Raw genomic sequence first — 22065 nt, forward strand, 5'->3', positions numbered from 1 at the left:
AAAACTTTTGACTTGCAGCTGTAACATCTCCCATATCTATGGCAAATCTTGTTATTGCAATGGCAACTTGTCATAGTTGCAAATATCCGTTTCATAAAACCAATAACAAATTGTTATCGTTAATAACAATAAATAAATGAAAAATGGTTCGTGAACGAGCCTGATTTGCAGCTAACAGCCGGTTTTTTTCTTCACACACGTCGTCTGCAATAAAATATTGTTGGTGACAGAATTTATGTAAAATTTGAATCGGAGATGTAAGTACTTTTCAATTATCCTATTCATTCAATTATTACATCATTTGATATAGTTATAAAACGAATCGCTTCGGAAAGAATGATATTGATAGTAAATGTCATATTTCCATCGTTTTCTACGAGTTAAACTTGCATTTTGCCCGGGGATATCGTGGAGGCATCATCGAGATGCTGAGTGGTCGCTATCCCGGAGCTTCTGCGTAGTACACGGCAGTGTAGTACCTTGTGTTGGACTGTATTGGGTGGAACTCGGCTGAGCGGCGTTCCGAGTTTCAGCTGTCTTTCTTCTGACTTTCGGACCGTAGTCTTTAATTACCGAATTAAGTCAGTGTGATATGTGAACAGTTGTGTGAGAGTGTGCCTTAATTTTTTGTGGCTTGGGTTGTTATGGGTGACAAAAATACAGTCGAGTCTTGAGAAGCATTGCATTGGAATAGGTGTCGGCTGTCGCGTCTGTCGATGGGTGTTCACGCTCATGTTCGACCTTGCCTTGGCTTGGGCATGTTTTTTCTTGGGGGGGGTGACAAAAACCAATATTCTCTGTAACTGTGAGGGGGGGGGGTGGCTTAATTGCGAGTCTCAAAAGTTTGGTGGCCAGACATTTAAAAAAGGCAAAATTGTTTTTTTTTAAGCTGTGCCTGTGAGTGAGCCAAAATTTTTGGCCTTTTTTTTTAGAGGATTTAACTTAGTTCTAGACTCTACAAAATCTGATTTTGTGTTAGATTTTGACCAACCCAGGCAACTGCGGCCGGCTGTGCAGTCCGCAGCCAAGGACTCATCCGTGTAATAGTTGGCAGACAAATGGGGTAGAATTGTGGTCGCCATAGCTGCACCCAAATTAAAGGGAAAAAATGAATTATGCACTTAACCCGATTATATGGATGAAGATTGTTAAATGATATGATGCACATTTATATAATTGACACACACTGTGAATGTACATGTGCATGCACGTATTAATCCGCACCGATACAGACATGATTGAATAAAAATCAAAGAACAAAAAAAAAATATTGCTCCAACTATCCATGTTTGATAACAAAGACATATATGTTAAGAAATAATTGGTCAACATAATCTGTAGGGGGTATTTTACAGACCGATTGATCAACCAATGATAAGAGTTGTATTCTGACATTTAAATCCATGTTCATCTTTGACCGTTGTCAAATAAAAACTTTGCTCTGAGCAAAACATCCTCAAGGTGGTCTAAAATTCTATTAGATGAAGGTACATGTACTCATCTGTGCGAGTTCATTTACGCTTTGACTGCTATATCTACGAGTTTTATAATCAATATACTGGTGTTCTGAAGTTGATTTGTTTATAATCAAATGTTTTTATGTTTATTCTCCTTAAAACATAATAGACGGAGACCAGCTGCGTGGCAGCAGGAGCAAATGTTTGTTGTGATGAGGCGTATACCACCATCACCAATGCTGCAATTGCAGTCACCACCACCACTGATGGTCCACCACTTCTGCCACCACCATCAGTTCTGCGAATGCCACCACCACCACCAAGTCTGCTTCTGCCACCGCCACTACCAAGATCATTCCTGACACAAAGCTTCCAAGTCCTCAACTGACCAGCTATTGCAGCTGGAGAAGGATAGACCCGCAACTTCAAAGCCAGGGCTTGCTGGTCTCCTACAATAAGAAAAGTGCCTGGGGCCAATCTGATGAACGTGTACTTGTTGCACAATATTTGGCCACAGTTGTAGAAATACAGAGACTAACATGCAGCCAAAGGTAAAAATCAATGTCAGATATATATGATTACAAAATGATGGATAGTCTTTGAAATATGGGTTGCAGAATGAATATCAGTAAAACCCATCATGATGTGCAGTCTGAATTAACCCTAAAAGAGCGGTGGGGGGGGGGGCAGCATTTTTTCGCGATAAATCCACAATGTGAAACGTGGTGCCGCGTCATGACTTTTTTTTCAAGTTTCATGAGTTTTCAGACAAATTTGTGACACCGGGGTACCCGGTTGTGAAATTATGCAATGTTATGTAAGTACATGTCAGAATTGCTTAAAAATGTGATTTCATGAACAAATCCAATGCAAATTCTATTTCTAGCCAAAATTCATAATTGTATCATACCGGTTAATATTTATTTTTACTGATTGAAATCAATTAATTTCATGTTGCTTATGATCAGAAAATTTTGTCAACAATATAAAACATTATGAAAGATTTCTGCCTAAATGAGACAGAAAATCGTGTACATCTCTTGAACGCACACACAGGTCACGGAGTGACCCTGAGTGCAAACAGCTGACTTTGTTACAACTTGGGGAGTGATACATTTTTACAATAGGGGTGATCAAACTCACTGGAGGGACTTTAATTCACTTATAACAAAAGAAATGTTAACTACAGTACTCATGTTGAATGCTCTGATGAAAATTATATAAGTTTCACATTCATTTGAACGAGAGGACAAGATAATTGTATATATCCAGTGCATTATGCGTGAATCATACTACCATTGCGATCCCTGCCCGGCCTATGGTTCAGGCATGACGATTCTGAGTGACGTCACCGATAGAGACCTCAAATGCCAGAAGAGCCGATTCGAAAACTAACTTCATCTAAAAAACACGTATTGAAGATAACATCCAATGGGGAAATGGCTTTCATTTTCGTGAAATATACATTCCATTCTTCAATAAATCTTTCACCCCGTCGTTAACTGCCCATTCATTCTCGAGCAATGGGAAAATGAATACAGAGTGTCTCAAAGTTTGTGTGAAAAAAGGTGCATTTTCCATAGAACTTCTGCCAAAAAGCAATGCGTAAGGGAAAGATTAGCCCCAAAACACGAATAGATGAGTTAATCAAATGGGATGAATCATGAAAATCAGTGAAATATAGTTTCTCCTGTCCTCATTACTCAACGCCCCGACTTGATACGATTAATTTTTCCCCCTCTCCATCAACTTTTAAGAAAAAGGGTGCATATTTTCATAAAAATACCATGTGTTATATCGACGGACGCCCGTGCGTACGAGCAGGAGGAAGCCAAATGTCTCGTATTTTTCATAATGAATCTAAAAAAAACCCAAAATCTACAGATGAAAGGGATTTGATATCAATTAATTTTTACATGTCTGAAAAAATGACACTTCAAGGGCTTGTTTATAGATTTCCAGCCAAATTCTGATTTTATGCATGAATTAGTAAAATTTGTTAATTAGAAATAAATTTAAATAATTTTAGAACACTCAAATTTACATTTTTTTCATCTGTGACAGGCATGTTGCATTTTGTCACAATTGTGCAATTAACGGTCAAGATCTTGAGGGCCCCCACCCCCCTTCCGCCCATCTTTCCTGCCTCGAAAATACCCTGACAGTCTTATAAGGGTTGGATTAATTTTACATTAAGCAACCATAAAATTCTTACAATGGATTCCAGTGGCATAATGAGCCAAATCTAAATATATGGCTGATGGAACAAAAGTTCTCAAAAGATGCTAGGGAGCGAGCAAAATTGTTGAATTTCAATTACAGAAATTGAATTTTTGGAAAGATTATGATGTAATATTCAGAAAATGATATGGAGAGCCAGACAAAGAGCCTAGAAATGTGATTTAACCCGTAAGTTAAACTTCTTTATAATTCTGATTCACTTTGGCATAGAAAGTAAGTCACATAATAACAATTTGAATGATTTTTGTCTTCTTGATTTGCTCTTTGTCAAGAATCCAGTCCAAATTTTAGAATTAAACTCTAAGTTTGAGGTGTTGATGATTTTTTTTTCAGCTGCAAAAATAACAAACCAATATCAATCATTGGTAGATTATTAATAATAATAACTTATTGGTGTGACTTGCTTTCTCTTGCCAAATTGGTACATGAATATTCTGCATTTCTATAATTATTGACCCTCACCACTACCACCTAAGATGCAACATGTCAAATTACTGTCAATTTCACTTCATCATGTTTTTGATTATTAATTTGTCAGTAAAGGAGTAAAATGACTCAGAAAGATTACCCGAAGTAGCTCACAGAATTTTTTTACAGGTAGACCCTTTACATTCATTTGATGAATTGAGTTCATGCAAAATCAACTGAATGTAATGAGTACAAAATCCTGTTAGTACACCCCACTAGGTGAGGCTATTCTGGTAGATCATCCCAGGGGGTGCCTGAGGATCTTGTCCATTTGGAGAAATCTTGCAAAGTATCAAAAGGTGCCTCCACCCCCCCCCCCAGTCTATTAAGGGTTAACAATGAAAGTGGAATTAGGAATAACTTTGGTATCTTGCTTATATGCATTATAAATTAATTTCTATTTCAGGCACTTCAATCACATACACAGCAGCAGGAGCAAAAACAGCAGCAACCACACAGATGTAACAACAGCATTGACCAACAGCAACAACAACAGCAGCACAAACAATTACTGCAGGAGGTGCAAAAATCACACCGGCAACCTCAACAATATTAAGATGTCCAACAACCACTCCCGGAACGTTAAGAGCAACCACAACTTCAGCAAGAGATTCAACAAACACATCAGCAAAAACTTACAGCAGCAGCAACAACAGCACTTATGAGATGAATCTAATTGAAACTCAAAAGCCAATGAGGCAACATCTTTTACAAAATGAGACATCATTTATTCATTCTTTCACAGGATAAAGAAAAGCTTTTTTGAAAGTGTAAATTTGCAGGAACACAATGTATGTTCCCTATGTATCTATTTATTGAAATAAATTTGACTTTAAAAAGAATGAATGATGATTCATTAATATCTACTTTTTATTTGTCAATGAGTAAAAATACATTTATTTTCTACTTAGAATGACAAAAAACAATTTATCAAATCAAAATCATCAAAAATTGACCAATATGGCTCTTAGGCCCTCAAAATTGTTGGTATTTTTATTAAAAAGCTGTTTCTGTGGCAATATTTGACGCAGCTCAAATAGCAGCGGCACATATTGCCGCAGAAATTGTCACTTGCCGCAGCTCCTTGAGCTGCGGCAAATATTGCCACTGAAATTGTCATTTGCGGCAGAAAGTATCTGCGGCAAAGTTTTATGAAACGGAAACTTGCCGCTGTTTTGAGATTTGCCGCAGAAACACAGATTTGCCGCTGAAAATGGGAGTTGCCGCTGCGGCAAATGTTTTATGAAACGGGCCCCAGGTGTCCTCCGCAAACTGAAGTTTATTTTACCCAGACATGTATTAATTTCACTTTATAATAAATACTTTGGTTTTACCCCATCTTACTTATTGCTGTATGCTATGGGGGAATGGATTCAAAACACATTTACATAGATTATTTCTTATTCAAAAAAGGTTAATCAGAACAGTTTGTAATGCACATTTCAATAGTCACACAAACAAGTTATTTCTTGATTGTAAAATATTGAAAATTTGTGACTTGGCTCTTATGTATACTTATATATTTATGTACAATTACCATTCAAATCTCTTGCCAAATATTTTTAATAATCTCTTCAACACAAATGCCTCTTTCCATTCATACTTTACGCGCCATTCAGCAGATCTTCACCAATATCTTCCAAAAACTAAAATTACCCAAAATTCTCTACGTTGTAGAGGAATTAAGCTGTGGAATGATTTAAATAATGATATTAAACAAAGCAAAACCCTAAATAAGTTTAAAAAGCTCTTGAAAGTTGAATTTTTTGCTCAGTATAAAAACTCTTGCCAATAGCACACTGTAGGTCACTATGATTTATATTATTACTTCTAGTTTGCTTATTTGTTTGTTTATTTCCCCTATGTTAGCCCATTGTTTCTTGTTATTTGTTGTTCACTCTTTATGTATGCACTATATTAATTTGTATTTGATTGTACCATGGTGGTGCCCCACTCACAAGTTTTTTTTTAATGAAAACTTCTAGGGGCTCCCAATCCCATGTTTTTACCTAATTTGTATATACCTGTATTTTTATGATTGATTGAAATAAATTTTGAATTGAATTGAAAATTGAATTGAATTGCTAATTCCTTTACTTTCTGTTTGTGCTTTTTTGGACTTTTTAAATTTTCTTCCTCTCCTTTTGTCTTTTTTATATCATGGCAAAAAGTAACCAAATAAATAACTCAAGAGCATGATAATAATTTGAATTAATCCAAATTAATAATGCATTTGAAGTGAACATAAAACTGCCTAAACAGATACCTATTCATGAGCATAAATGTGTAATGTTTCATTTGTGAACTGATGAGCTTAATTTCTTTTTATGTGCATGCATACTGCAACTTAAGATTGAAAGAAATCATGTAACTGGTTAACACTTTACTAACATGAATATCAGTATGTAGGACTAGAGTGAAATTTCATGGTATCTTTGGAAGAGTTTTAAAAGGTGAAGAAATAAAATATCATCATTGATTTTAACATATTTTGTCAATTTTATACTAATAATTAACATACACGAAAATCGAGTTAAAAAATTATTTGTCCGGGGGTCAAACTCAAGGTCAAAGTAAAGGTCAAAGGTCACGACCTTATAAATCGCTCCAATACATTATTTGATGCATGTTTTGGATTCCTCTCTGAGTTTCCTAATAAATGGTACCAGTTTCATGAAAATTGGTCAACACGTTACGACGCAGTGGCCATTGAAAGTTGAAGGTCACGCCCATTTTTGTCAAAACAAGGAGAAAAGGGCGGGCCGTAGTGCGAGAACTGACGGACCGATTGGACTAATTTTTTTTGTTTTGTGCATGGGCCATGGTGAATTTTATGTGTACCAATTTACAAAGAATTCCGAGAGGGTCGGGTGCAAAATTGCACATTCACTGGGTGAATTGGCATGGAATGACCCAAAACATTTACTCATCTAGTCTCCTTTCTTATGCACTCCTAAACAATACATCTAAATAGTATAAAAAAATTATGTTCTCTAACATATTTAACACTATAAAATCAAATAAACACTTTTCATTATTCCATATTTTCAAACATGTTATGAGTATAAAGTAGAAGCAAGCATACCTTCAAGGTTGAAGCCTTCTCATTCAGATGAGAATAGAACTCCTCCTCGTCACAAACTCCTCTCAGTGTCAGGTTAGTCAGGTTAGGGAGGGAGCATAAAGCTTCTACTAGGTGATGTGAAGAGGCTGATGATAGAGGCTCATCAATCTCAATCTCAAGAGTATGGACCTACATGTGTACAAACATTGATTATTAAACATACACGTACATATCAGATGGTATGATCACACTGAAATGCTTCAAGTTAAACTGGTTCAAAAATGTGTTGATAAGGCTAATGTTTGCATCACAACATAACATTTTGGCATCCATACCTGTTTAGGCTTCACAGCTTTTCTGTTGATGTGTATTTTGTTTACAAAAGACATTTAATACCTATGAATTTTTAAAGAAGGAATTATTACAGGTAATCTATGTACCCTTATTCAACATTATAGCATCACTTTCAACAATTTCTAAGATATCACAAATATTATCAATTTAAGATCCTACATGTGAAGACCATAATAATCTGATAAACTCTGTGATATGTTTGTTTCTTCATATTTGTATTCTATTTTCAGTAACCTTTTACCCTGCATACCATCTCAATCTAAACCACCTGGTCATTGTTCATTTCATTCTATTATTATGTTCCATGTATACACTCAATGTAGCTCTCACTGTACTGTATACATTGTATGTATCATGGTCAATATCACTCTCATACACATACCACATGCACCTCTGATATTCAATGATCTACTTTCTCTCCCACATTTTTGAAGCTGATATTTCTCTTTATATCTTCCATGTGTATTATCATATTAGAGATGACTAGGAAGAATCACATATGGATAAAGTTAAAAAGGTTTCCATGTTTCAACATCAACCATAACCAAACACATGAAGATATAACAATTTCTCAATTACAACATACCTGTGCATTTGAACCAAATTATATTTTAAAAAAATCTTATCTTGTCTCCTTTCCTTATAAACACTCTCAAACAATCTATCTAACCAGCATAAAATATGTTCTTTAATGTATTTAACACAATTAAGTTCGATAAAAACTTTTTCACTATTCAAAGTTTTCCAAACATTATGTGAGAATAAAGTAAAAGCAGACATACCTTCAAGGTTGAAGCCTTCTCATTCAGATGAGAATTGAACTCCTGGTCCAAAACTCCTTGTAGCATCAGGTTAGTCAGGTTAGGTAGGGAGCATAAAGCTTCAACTAGGTGATGTGAAGAGGCTGATGATAGAGGCTTTTCAATCTCAATCTTAAGAGTATGGACCTACATGTGTACAAACATTGATCATTAAACATACATGTACATATCAGATGGTACTATCATGTTGTAATGCTTCAAGTTAAACTGGTTCAAAAATGTGTTGATAAGGCTAATGTTTGCATCACAACATAACATTTTAGCAACCATACCTGTTTAGGCTTCACAGCTTTTCTGTTGCTGTGTATTTTGTTTATAAAAGACATTTTAATACCTGTGATTTTTTAAGAAGGAATTATTACAGGTAATCTCTGTACCCTTATTCTACATAACAGCATCACTTTCAACAATTTCTAAGATATCACAAAAATTATCAATTTTAGATCATACATGTGAAGACCATAATAATCTGAGAAACTCTATATCTTTGTTACTCCATATTTGTATTTCATTTTCAGTAACCTTTTACCCTGCATTAGCATACCATCTCAATCTAAACCACCTGGTCATTGTTCATTTCATCCTATTGTTATGTTTCATGTATACACTCAATGTAGCTCTCACTGTACTGTATACATTGTATGTATCATGGTCAATATCACTCTCATACACATACCACATGCACCTCTGATATTTAATGATCTACTTTCTCTCCCACCTTTTTGAAGCTGATATTTAGGTGATCTGTCAATCGACAGATCAACTCTTGATTTCGTATGAATTTTCTTTTTTATTTATTATTAGGTGATCTGTCAATCGACAGATCAACTCTCAATTTCGTACGAATTTTCTTTATTATTTATTTCTTAATTTTTATTTTTCCACCCTTTCCTTGTTAGCGTAAAATCTCAAAATCTACATCATCAATTTTCTTCAAAATATTATCAGTTATGGGGACTTATCATGTCATCTGTATGAAACAAGTTCAAGGTAAAAGGTCATCATGACGTCATCTAGACGCCATTTTGTAAATTCACATTATCAATCATATTTTCATTATCAATTATCAGAAATTAACCATATTTACATCACATTAACTTCAGGTCAAGGGTCAACTGTACATGTCATCAAAGGTCATGTAAAGGTCACGACGTGCGCGTACGCGCGAGTCAAATTTTTTGACCAAAGTAGAGTATGAAACAGGCCATTTAAAAGGGGAATCCAACCGAAATAAAACCTTGTTTTTATAAGAAAAAGAAAAATCAGACAAATTGATAGGTGAAAGTTTGAACAATATTGGAAAAATAACAAGAAAGTTATGAATTTATTAAAGTTGTAAATATTGGTAATCACTTTACACATGGAGACTTCAAATTAGCCGCTTATGTGATGTCATAGTGATGTAAGGCAAGGACTACTCTTCCATGTACTCCAATACATATTATGGCTAAAATGTCATTTTCCCCCAAAGTTTTATTTCAAATCATATTTTTCTTTCATGAGGACATTAAACAATATACTACCTGGGTTATATTAGGGCCGTCTGCACCATCCCGAGTTTTCAAATTAGCGCGCTATTTCTGATCCGGCAAATTATCCCGATCTGAAAAATCTCGAGATAGTTGGCGGTGCAGACGCAATTATCGCGCTAGTTCGTAGGATTAATCTCGAGATTGCAATCCCAAGTCAACTCGGGTTCATTTGCAAAATAGCGCGCTATTTTACGAATTATCCCGCTAATTCGTCGGTGCAGACGCACTCGAGATTGGACTCGGGGTAATTTATTCATGACGTCAGTCCATAATGCAATTCGCGTTCCACTTCCGCCTTGGTCAAAACATAAACACGTGCGAAAGTCAACTTTATACATGCGAATAGTGTTCATAAGCAACGATGGTGTCCCACCAGTGAATGGATTTTGGGAGAGACCAGACCAAAGGGGGAGGCGCTCATCGACGATGGTCATATTCAATAACAACACTGACAGCAGTGTTGTCTTATTCCTTCGCAAAATGTGAGCAAATAGCATTTCTTTCCTCCTCTCCCTCTCTCTCTCTCTCTGTCGTTGCCTCCTACTCCGCCATCATATTTAACGAAGAATACATCACTTCTTCACTCGCTGAGCTGAGAGGATTGTTGCATAACACCGGTTGAATTCGGCGAAAGTGCTAGTGAAAGGAGTACATTGCTTGCATATCGCGGGAAGTTATTCAAAAGTGCGGGCCGTTGAAACTCCAAGATCCGAAAGTGCGCATGCTCGTAATATCGGGCTTGTTGCCTCGCTCGAGCAGGAATCGCTCTTCTTGCGATGGTGCAGACGGGGTTTCTTGAATCTCGAGATTAATCGCGAAGTGGGCCGATCGGGCTAAAATCTCGAGATTGAGCAAACTCGGGATGGTGCAGCACCGCCTATTTATATTTAGATTACTGCCCCAGGGGAATGGGTACTTAGGAGAAAACCACAAATCCCTGATAATAAAGTACATGGCCTATGGGAAAGTTGTCCTTGCCCCTTGTCATAATTTACTTACCCAGTTGCCAATTTGAAATCTACATGGTATCAGTGATCTCAATTTTAAAGCAGTTACAACTTTCTTATTGCTTGTCCGATTTCTTTCAAACTTTCACCATTCTGTTTAATTCATTTTTCTCCTTCCCAACACAACATTCTATGGCCAAGGCTAGATTCCCCTTTAAGCATTTCAAAAAATTTGCGCGCACCCACGGTTACGCGCGCGTTCTCGCGCGTAACGGCACTATACAACATAGGATCGCCATTTTTTTTCATATCAATGCACCGATGATATAATTTTGAACATTTTGATACCTTGATCAACCTTCTACGACAAGTAATAACGGAATGAGCCCCAATGAAAGTTTACAGCATGCGCGCGCGCACTAACCATAGACAATATATGTGCAAAAACATGCCTATACAAAATTCATTATAGCTCTTCAGGAAGTCCGTTGACCCCCCAATTTTTTTCATATTCAAATAGAGTATGAATGGGAGATATGATTTCATGTCATATTTGACCCAAAATTTTATCATGACATCATCAAAATGGCGTCGGAACTCAAAATTCCCATTTTGCTACTTATGACGTCATCACAATTATGCAAATTTGACTCTAACTCCGTAAATATTGGTCAATTTTCTCCCAGTTTTTTATATGTTGTAGCTGAAGAAATACTCTTTCAAATTTTAAGGCTATATTAACATTTAAACGAACAGATCATCCTGAAAATTGGCAAGTTATAGAGGCATGTCATTTTCGCTCATTTTGTGTGCAATCTCTATGGGAAATGACTTTTTCTCAAAACTGGATTTTACATTCCTCTATTTCGCGAGCCATATCTCCATTTCAATTTGTCGGTTTTCTCTGAGCTTGAAGTATGTTGTAGCTGAGATTGTAAGATATCGGAAGTGTGGTCTCCATTTTCCGATCAGATGCCGGGATCATGCCCGTATTTCACTTGCCAAATTGGAATTGAGGTCCTCTTGTTTGCTTACGTGTGAGTCTATGGAAAGTGTTTAGCTCATTGGGTAAGGCATGAGACTTGCTTACTTAAGGGCGAGGGTTCGAGCCCAGTGGGCAGGGGTGAAAATGATAATTTTTTTTTTTTTTTCTTTTCAACATTTCACAAATGGTCCTTTATGACCATTACAATGTATATAAAATAAAACATTGGACAATAAAAGAGATTTTAAAGTCCCATTTAATGTACAATGTTCCTGTACAATATGTGTATGACCTACACTTTTTTACACAACTTTTTCATTTCCCTCTTTTCAAGAGTATTCAACATGTTCTTTTCATAAGACAAGTTCAGTTTTCATCATGATGATCATATTGATCTCAATAAACATGCTGATTGTCTCCATGATCATGAAATCAGAGACAGATCACCTAATTCGTTCTCATGATGAATTAAAATTCTAGTTCTCTTTATATCTTCCATGTGAATTATCATATTAGAGATGACTAGGAAGAATCACATATGGATAAAGTTAAAAAGGATTTCATGTTTCTACATCAATCATAACCAAACACTTGAAGATATGACAAATTTGTCAATTACAGCATACATGTACTTGTGCATTAGAACCAAATTTGAAAAAGAAATCTCATCTAGTCTCCTTTATTTATAAACGCTCTCAAACAATATTTCTAAGTAGCATAAAATATGTTCTTTAATGTATTTAACACAATAAAATTAGATAAACACTTTTCAATATTCCAAGTTTTCCAAACATGATGTGAGAATAAAGTAAAGGCAGACATACCTTCAAGGTTGAAGCCTTCTTATTCAGATGAAAATAGAACTCCTTGTGATAAACTCCATGTAGTGTCAGGTTAGTCAGGTTAGGTAGGAAGCATAAAGCTTCTACTAGGTGATGTGAAGAGGCTGATGATAGAGGCTTATAACTATCAATCTCAAGAGTATGGACCTACATGTGTACAAACATTGATCATTAAACATACATGTACATATCAGATGGTATGATCATGCTGTAATGCTTCAAGTTAAACTGGTTCAAAAATGTGTTGATAATTAGGCTAATGTTTGCATCACAACATAACATTTTAGCATCCATACCTGATTAGGCTTTACAGCTTTCTGTTGATGTGTATTTTGTTTACAAAAGACATTTAATACCTATGAATTCTGAAAGAAGAATACAGGTAATCTTTGTACCCTTATACTACCTTACAGCATCACTTTCAACAATTTCTGAGATATCACACAAATGATCAATTTAAGATGATACATGTGAAGACCACAATAATCCCAGATATGTTTGTTACTCCACATTGTTTTCTATTTTCAGTAACCTTTTACCCTGCATACCATCTCAATCTAAACCACCTGGTCATTGTTCATTTCATTCTATTGTTATGTTCCATGTATACACTCAATGTAGCTCTCACTGTACTGTATACCGGTACATTGTATGTATCATGGTCAATATCACTCTCATACACATACCACATGCACCTCTGATATTCAATGATCTACTTTCTCTCCCACCTTTTGGAAGCTGATATTTCTCTTTATATCTTTGATGTGTATTATCATAAGAGATGACTAGGAAGAATCATATATGGATAAAGTTAAAAAGGTTTCCATATTTCAACATCAACCATGATTACCAAACACTTGAAGATATGACAATTTCTCAATTACAGCATACCTGTGCATTAGAGCCAAATTTCCAAAACATTTACTCATCTAGTCTCCTTTATTAATGAACACCCCTAAATATAGTATAAAAATATGTTCTTTAATGTATTTAACACAATAAAATTAGATAATTTTTTTCCATTATTTCATGTTTTCAAACATGTTATACGTATAAAGTAGAAGCAAGCATACCTTCAATGCTGAAGCCTTCTTATTCAGATGAGAATAGAACTCCTTGTCCCAAACTCCACTCAGTGTCAGGTTAGTCAGGTTAGGTAGGGAGCATAAAGCGTCTACTAGGTGATGTGAAGAGGCTGATGATAGAAACTTATCATTCATAAGCTGAAAGGTGTGGACCTACATATATTGATCATTAAACATACATATCAGATGGTATGATCATGCAGTATAACTGGTTCATAGATATTATAAATATTTATTTATATAGCATAATTTTATTATACAGCTTGTCTGTTTAGGTGCAAGTATTTTGTTAAATCTAATACCTGTAAATATTAAAAGAATGTAATATTACAGGTTATTTCAAAATCAATAATCTCAGTTATGGAGTGTTGGCTATCATGATGTTGTAAATTGGATTTTCCTTGTGTAATGTTTCTCTAAAAGAAAACCTAGTTAAAAGAATACTATGTTTTATTTCATTTCAGCACATGTAGCATTTGAATATAATGTATAAAATATTTCAGATTATAACTGCAAACTTTATCTTTAGTACTCTTTCTCCCTCTCTGTACTTCAACCAACTTTGACTTACTCTTTCCCTCTCTGCTCATTGGCTAATTCTTTCCCGCCTTTTTAGGAGTAGCAGTAATGCAAATTCCTGTACCCCCTATAGGGATGCTTTTGTACTGTGATGTGCACCGTTGCACTTTTATTGCTAGCTAGGGAGAGAGTCCAGTGACTCATGACACTGGCAGTAGCAAGGGCATTCCCACTGTTTGTTGTTGAGGAGGAGACTTGTCCCTACAGAAGATTAATTTTGAAGTATAGAAGAATTCTGCAAGGACTTCTCTCCATTTACTTTAGATGTCGCAGCAAAGCGGAATTAGTGTCTGACCGAGGCTGTTTTCCTTTGGTCAATAAAAGAACCCACTGAAACCTCAGCCCTTGTGAGTCGTGTCCGTGTTGTGTGGTCGTCGGCGTGAACCCTTTCAATGGTGTCAGAAGTGGGATCATCAGCAACAAGGGACCATCTGGTACGGGCTCTGCAGATATTGGACTTAGAAGAAATCTTGAGAACTTACGTGTATGTGGTCTTATCCTGGTGTCATCGTGCATAACGTAAAATTGGAATGACTTTAGACTGGTTCTAAACAGCCTCGGTCAGACTGTATGTAAATAATGGACAACATATGCTCTCTTTTTTACTGATTTGTGCAGTGATTGTATTGTGGTTTCGCTATTCTGTATGCAAAGTTCTTTTTATGTGCCAAATTCAAATCTAGGATCATGGAAACCAGATCGAGTTCTTCATCAGCTACAACTGAGAATATGGATGTTTTGTCCCAATTTTTCCGCCGTTCAATTGGATTACAGAGTATATTACAGAGCAACTTACCAAAATTCCGAGGGATGCCACATCATGCGGATGATATGTCCTTGTCAGAATGGCTTGAAGAATTTAACGGAGTAACTGCTAACCAAAATATGGAAATGAGTAGCAAAGCTCGACTGTTGCTAGATCACCTTTCGGGACCAGCACGAGAGGAAATAATGTGTCTCAGTGAATCAAAGAGACAGGATTTTGATGAAATAGTAAGTCGTCTGAAATTGTGCTTTGGCTATCAGGAAACCACGCAGACCCTCAGTAGTCAGTTTCATAATCGCATACAGAGAGATGGAGAATCACTTTGTGACTTCAGCCGTGCCCTGATTCGCACCTACAACAAGATGGAAAAAGCTGCCACTACACAAGCTCAAGGAGAAGCTTTAAGTCAGTTGAAAAACAAGACCTTAAGTGATCAATTTGTCAATGGTGCACGGGAGGCTTGGGTGAGGAGAGAGTTGAGGCGAATACAGATGATGCATGAAACGGATGGATTCGCCAAGATTCGTGAGGAAGCCCTCAAACTCTTCCAGGAGACTGCCACCAGTCAGAGGCCCAGAGTCAGAGAAGCAGATATTGAAGTTGGAAGGGCAGTCATGAAAGATTCTATGCTTGTGCAACAGGTAGTAGAGCAACAGAAAGCTATAATGACAGAGTTGGAGCAACTTAGGGGAGAAGTCGCCAGGCTGAAAGGAGGAAAACCTCAGAGAAAGAGGACTGATGGACGATGCTTCAGCTGTGGCCATAAGGGACATCTACGACGTGACTGCCCCAACATACCTAGCGGTTCCCCTGCACATGAATATAATTACTCTGCTGGAAACTGGCATCAGGAGAATCAAAGCTTCCCCACTTGGAGCACGGAATCAGGTACCATGCAGAATCATGGCAGTTTCAATAGACCAACAGTCTTCCAGTCCTCATCACAAGGAGCTGCCAGTATCCCTCGCCAACATATCGCATCCCAGGAGGAAAACTAGACCCCTCTGTTGTTGAGGGCCAAACAGCAGAGGACAATAGAAAGCAATATCATACAGAAGAGCCCACAGAAGGAACTGCAACCTATCCACAAACTGATATGTCATTTGGTGGTAGTCCAGAGGATGTCAATGAATCCAGTGGGGCACAAGGCAGACAGACTTCAGTGGCAGAGGTTGTGCCAGCAATGGATGAGATAGTTGACACAGCTGATTTGATTTCTGAAAGCCCAGCTGTCATAGCAGAAGTTGCTGGTGTACCCATTGGCTGCATCCTCGACACTGGGGCAGAAGCGTCCATTATACCATCAGACGTGTTTCATGGACAGTTGGAAGCAGCGGTAGGAGAAGTGAGCCCATTTAATAAACCTATGAAAATTGTTGGTGTGGGGCCAACTAAAGTACCAGTGGAAGGCTTCATCCGAACCCATGTTTCTGTAAATGGTCAAAAAGCTACAATAGGATTTTTAATTGAACAACGAGAGTCATGTGGGGAAAGACAAAGAGACTTCCCTATTCTGCTGGGATGCAATGCCCTTCGAGCACTATTTCATATGGAGAGAGCGAAAGGGGAATTCCAGATGGTGAAGGATTGCTTGGACATTGAGACTGCAGGTAGTGCACATGTACGAGAGGTTGTTACTGGGGCAACAAGAGTAGTTTTGCCTGCCAGAACGATACAACACATAGAGTGCACAATGAGGCCTTTCCAAGGTGGGGAAGATGCCGAGTCAAGTGTCTGGCTTATCCAGGGTAACAGCCAGTTTGGAGATTCCCAGGTTGAAGTCATTGAAGGATATTGTGCTGAAAATGGGGACATGCATGTTCTACTGATGAATTCTGGAGACAGAGAATTCATAGTACCACCTCATTCAACTATTGCATCTGCCAAACAAGTGGAAGAACATTGTGAAATTTGTCTTCAAAGTAAAGATGACCAGTTAGAGGTTAATATCTGTGATGTATTGATTGCCAAGACAGAGCCGGGAGTGGAGGACGACGGACATGAGCCAGAGCAAGCAATGGATACCAAGCCTCCCAGTAGGACAGCATCAGAATCACCGGAGAGATTCACTTTCACTGATGGTACGGAAATACTGCTTCCTCAGGGCATCAGCCTAGATGGGATGGCTTATGAAGATACATCTAGGATTGCTAAACTCCTACATGATCATGAAGCAGCATTCTCTAAAGATGAATTTGACCTGGGATGTTGTGATATGGTACCACATGAAATCAGAGTGACCTCTGACAAGCCAGTGCGTCTGCCCTATCGAAGGATAGCTCCTCACGTGACTTCAGAGGTTCGTGATCTATTACAAGACATGCTGGATCGTAAGATTATAAAGAGGTCAACTAGCCCTATGCCAGTCCCGATCGTTCTTGTGAGGAAGAAATCAGGGGCATTACGCTTATGTATTGATTATAGACAATTGAACAAATTAACAGTCAAAGACTCCTTTCCGCTACCCAGAATAGACGAATCATTAGAAGTAATGAATGGAGCCAAATACTTCTCTTCCCTTGACTTGTCTCATGGATATTTCCAGATCACTATGCACACATAATCAGTGCCCCTAACTGCTTTCCGTGTACCCTGGGGACTCTATGAATTTGAAAGAATGCCTCAGGGTCTATGCAACAGCCCAAGCACATTTCAGAGAGTGATGGAGGCAATTTTCGGTGACATGAACTTTACAAAAGTCATACTCTACCTTGATGTTTTGGTCTTTTCCAGAACGTTTGAGGAGCACCTCGAAACACTCGGAGAAGTCTTTGACCGCCTAACAACACATGGCCTGAAGTTGAAAGGAGGAAAGTGCCAGTTCTTCAAGAAAGAAGTAGCTCACCTCGGGCACATTGTCACTGAGAAGGGTGTCATGGTAGACCCAAGCAAGGTATCAAGGATCAAGTCATGGCCTATACCTCAAAACGGATCAGAATTATGCTCCTTCCTCGGTCTTGCTTCATATTACAGAAGGTTTGTCCCTGACTTCACCAGAATAACGGCACCACTCCATGCACTAACTGGACAGAAGTGTAAGAAAAGGAGAAGGAAGACAGGAGATATCGCTCCAGACACAAGCTTTATGTGGACCAAAGAGGCAGACGAGTCATTTCATGAGCTTAAGGAGAGACTGTCTTCAACACCAGTTCTTGCCTATCCCAAGTTTGGAGAAGAATTCATACTCGAGGTTGATGCATCTCTAAAGGGACTTGGTGCCTGCTTTTCACAGAAAGATGGCAATGGACATTTACACCCTATCTCGTTTGCAAGCCGTAGCCTACGTGGAGCCGAGAAGAATTATCCAGATTTCTCAAGCTTCAAGATAGAACTGCTTGCCCTTAAATGGGCAGTAGTCGAGAAGTTCAAAGGGTATTTGTTGGGTGCTAAGTGTATTGTATACATGGATAACAACCCTCTAGCCCACCTTCAAACTGCACAGTTGGGGGCCACTGAACAGAGGTGGGTAGCACAGCTGGCAGCCTTTCAGCTTGATATCAGATACCGTCCTGGAAAACTCAACAGATGTGCCGATGCACTCAGCAGGTGCCCTGGAAATGATGAGGGCGAGGTGAAAGAGATGATCGGAGCACTGACGGTGACTACTGTCCTCCCGGCAGAAGTTGTAGTTTCCGGGGACCAGTTGGCAGATGGGGAGCCGCCGAGAGTTCCTGGCGTGTACCCATCATACTCAGTAGAAGAACTTGAAACTCTTCAACAGAGTGACAATGCACTCTCTGTGTGCAGACGTTATCTCAGGTGTGAATGGAAGTCCGAGGATGAAATCAAACAAGAGAATGCAGAAATAAAGTCCTGGTTGAAGGAGCGGGCTTCTTGTACCAAAGAGTCTCCAAGAAAAGATGATGGAAATGGCCCACGACCAATGGGGCCACCAAGGCATCAATAGGACCTTAGCAATCCTGCGGGAAAGGTGCTTTTGGCCGGGTATGTGCAATGATGTGAGAGGACATATCAGGAAGTGTTTTGTCTGTGTTGCATCCAAGACTCCAACGCCAGCTATACGGACCCCAAGACGACATCTGTTGGCATTCAGACCCCTCGAGCTGATCGCGATAGACTTCCTCAAGCTCGACAAGGGCCAAGGTGGATATGAGGATGTCTTAGTAATTACAGATGCCTTCACCAAATTTGCTCAAGCCATTCCTTGCAAGAACCAAACCGCCGCAGTAGTAGCACGTGCTTTGATTGATGGTTGGATCGTTCACTATGGTGCTCCACTTCGAATTCATTCAGATCAGGGGCGAAATTTCGAAAGTTTGCTGGTACGAGAGTTGTGCAAGCTATATGGCATTGAAAAGACACATACCACTCCTTACTATCCCCAAGGAAACGGGCAGACAGAGAGATTTAACCGAACCTTGTGCGGTATAATTCGATCCTGAACGTCGAAAGAAGTGGCCTGGGCTTATTGGCCAGTTGGTATTCTTGTACAATTGTACTCCACATGGTACAACTGGATTGTCACCGTACCGACTTCTGTATGGACGAGAGCCCAACACCCCACTGGACCAACTCATAGGGAATGGACATGGAGATTGGGATGAAGACTTTGTGTCAGAACACTCTAAGTCACTCCAACAGGCCCACATGTTAGCGCAGCAGAATATGGAGATGATACAGAATAGTGAGAAGACGAGGCATGACGCTCTCCCTATGAGTTCACCCCTCAGTATTGGAGCAAGGGTACTACTGAAGAAATGTGCATTTGAAGGACGTCATAAACTTGAAGACAAGGTCTTAAGGGATCCCTTCATTGTGACAGCAGTGAACGAGACGGGTGACGTGTATAAAATCCGACCCATGTTTGGAGGACCAATAAAGGTAGTCAACAGGAGATTGTTGATTCCTGACCCACGGGAGGAAATAGCAATTCCTACTCCACAGGATAAGCTAGAGGACCGAGTGAAGTCACAACCATTGCCCACTTCAGAGAACACTACCCCCTACTTCACCTTCTTGTGGGAACCCTCAGAGCCTGATAGGCTTACAACTGGTGAAGAGAGACCAGTCACCCTTAATCAAAATGGCTCTTGCGGAGAGAATGAGTCCACTGGTAGAAATGTTCCCAGTGAAGAAACCAATGCGGCTGAAGATGCCATACTACAGAATGAACCTCTTGGAGAAGACAGATCTCAACATGATAATATGAATCATGAGGTCGAGCATCGGAGGTCTCGTCGGGTGAACAAGGGACAACACAGAAATCGACTACATCTCCCAGTATCGGTATTACCAAAGTGAAAAAAAAAAAAAAAAAAAGATTATTTCTTTTAGGGAGACTTTTCGTCTTGTATGCATTTGATATAGTGTGATTAATATTATATAATGTTTGACATACTTTTTTGCATGTTTAGCTTACTGTAGTAAGCACTTAATTTCATTTTGAATTACATGCATTTACCGCAGATAGCAACTGTTATTGCATGGAATGTGGGGAAGATATTGTATTTTTGTGTTTTATCTTTGTTTCAAACATTATGACATTAATCGTGGGGAAGATGTTGTAAATTGGATTTTCCTTGTGTAATGTTTCTCTAAAAGAAAACCTAGTTAAAAGAATACTATGTTTTATTTCATTTCAGCACATGTAGCATTTGAATATAATGTATAAAATATTTCAGATTATAACTGCAAACTTTATCTTTAGTACTCTTTCTCCCTCTCTGTACTTCAACCAACTTTGACTTACTCTTTCCCTCTCTGCTCATTGGCTAATTCTTTCCCGCCTTTTTAGGAGTAGCAGTAATGCAAATTCATGTACCCCCTATAGGGATGCTTTTGTACTGTGATGTGCACCGTTGCACTTTTATTGTTAGCTAGGGAGAGAGTCCAGTGACTCATGACACTGGCAGTAGCAAGGGCATTCCCACTGTTTGTTGTTGAGGAGGAGACTTGTCCCTACAGAAGATTAATTTTGAAGTATAGAAGAATTCTGCAAGGACTTCTCTCCATTTACTTTAGATGTCGCAGCAAAGCGGAATTAGTGTCTGACCGAGGCTGTTTTCCTTTGGTCAATAAAAGAACCCACTGAAACCTCAGCCCTTGTGAGTCGTGTCCGTGTTGTGTGGTCGTCGGCGTGAACCCTTTCAGAGTGTTGGCTATCATGATATATAACCTACAGTATTCTCAAAACAAATTTGTATGATTACAAGTTTCCCCGAAGCCTCTAATATATTCTACATGAACCATCACTTTTCTATTCAAATAACTTTCTCTGGCCTCAGCCAATACAGATCAATGTAAACTAATCACAATTTCTGAACATGAAAATCGAGACATTTCACGTGGAAAAGTTGACATGGAAACTTATTATGATTCACATTCATTTTAAAAGTATATTTTAAACAAGGCAAAAGCGATTTTGTGTCTCGCCCACTTATGAAAATAACCAGAAATATCGTGCTGCAGCATCACATGCAGGTCCACCAAGTCCATCTACCATCCAAGTTTAGTTGAAAAGCGACTTAGCGAGTTAGGTTTCATAAGAGAGTCTTGCATTACGTTTGCGGAGTTAGGTGTCATAAGAGAGTCTTGCATGTAAACTTTAACATTGACCTAAAAAATGACCTTTGACCTTATCATGTGACCTCCGACTGCAGCATAACATGCAGGTCTACCAAGTCCATCTACCATCCAAGTTAAGTTGAAAAGCGACTTACGGTTGCGGAGTTAGGTGTCATAAGAGAGTCTTGCATGTTAACTTTAACGTTGACCTGAAAATGACCTTTGACCTCATCATGTGACCTCCGACTGCAGCATAACATGCAGGTCCATCTACCATCCGAGTTTGGTTGAAAAGTGACTTACGGTTGCGGAATTAGGTGCCATAAGAGTCTTGCATGTAAACTTTACCGTTAACTTGAAAATGACCTTTGACCTTATCATGTGACCTCCGACTGCAAC

General features: G+C 38.5%; 3 protein-coding genes across 3 annotated transcripts; 2 read left to right on the top strand and 1 right to left on the bottom strand.

Moving 5' to 3' along the window:
• Window positions 1-6282: 6282 nt before the first annotated feature.
• LOC135158053 (uncharacterized) lies at window positions 6283-14472 on the bottom strand. Its single transcript, XM_064115321.1, has 4 exons — window positions 13785-14472; window positions 12694-12858; window positions 8367-8531; window positions 6283-7419 (listed from the first exon to the last, which is right to left on the bottom strand). Exons 1-4 carry the CDS (start codon window positions 13929-13931, stop codon window positions 7201-7203), a joined length of 696 nt encoding a protein of 231 aa, XP_063971391.1. The 5' UTR covers window positions 13932-14472; the 3' UTR covers window positions 6283-7200.
• A 590-nt stretch (window positions 14473-15062) lies between these two features.
• LOC129262075 (uncharacterized) lies at window positions 15063-16139 on the top strand. The gene has a single exon (XM_054900113.2). The coding sequence runs from the start codon at window positions 15063-15065 to the stop codon at window positions 16137-16139; it is 1077 nt and encodes a 358-aa protein (XP_054756088.2).
• Window positions 16140-19533: 3394 nt separating this feature from the next.
• Window positions 19534-20427, top strand: LOC135158049 (uncharacterized; the record flags this gene model as incomplete). The annotated part of the gene is made up of 1 exon (XM_064115316.1): window positions 19534-20427. A coding segment is annotated over one exon (870 nt), but the record flags the coding sequence as incomplete, so codon positions are not given.
• Window positions 20428-22065: the final 1638 nt, after the last annotated feature.

This window comes from Lytechinus pictus, unplaced genomic scaffold, assembly GCF_037042905.1.
Source record: "Lytechinus pictus isolate F3 Inbred unplaced genomic scaffold, Lp3.0 scaffold_26, whole genome shotgun sequence".
Taxonomy (NCBI): Eukaryota; Metazoa; Echinodermata; class Echinoidea; order Temnopleuroida; family Toxopneustidae; genus Lytechinus; species Lytechinus pictus.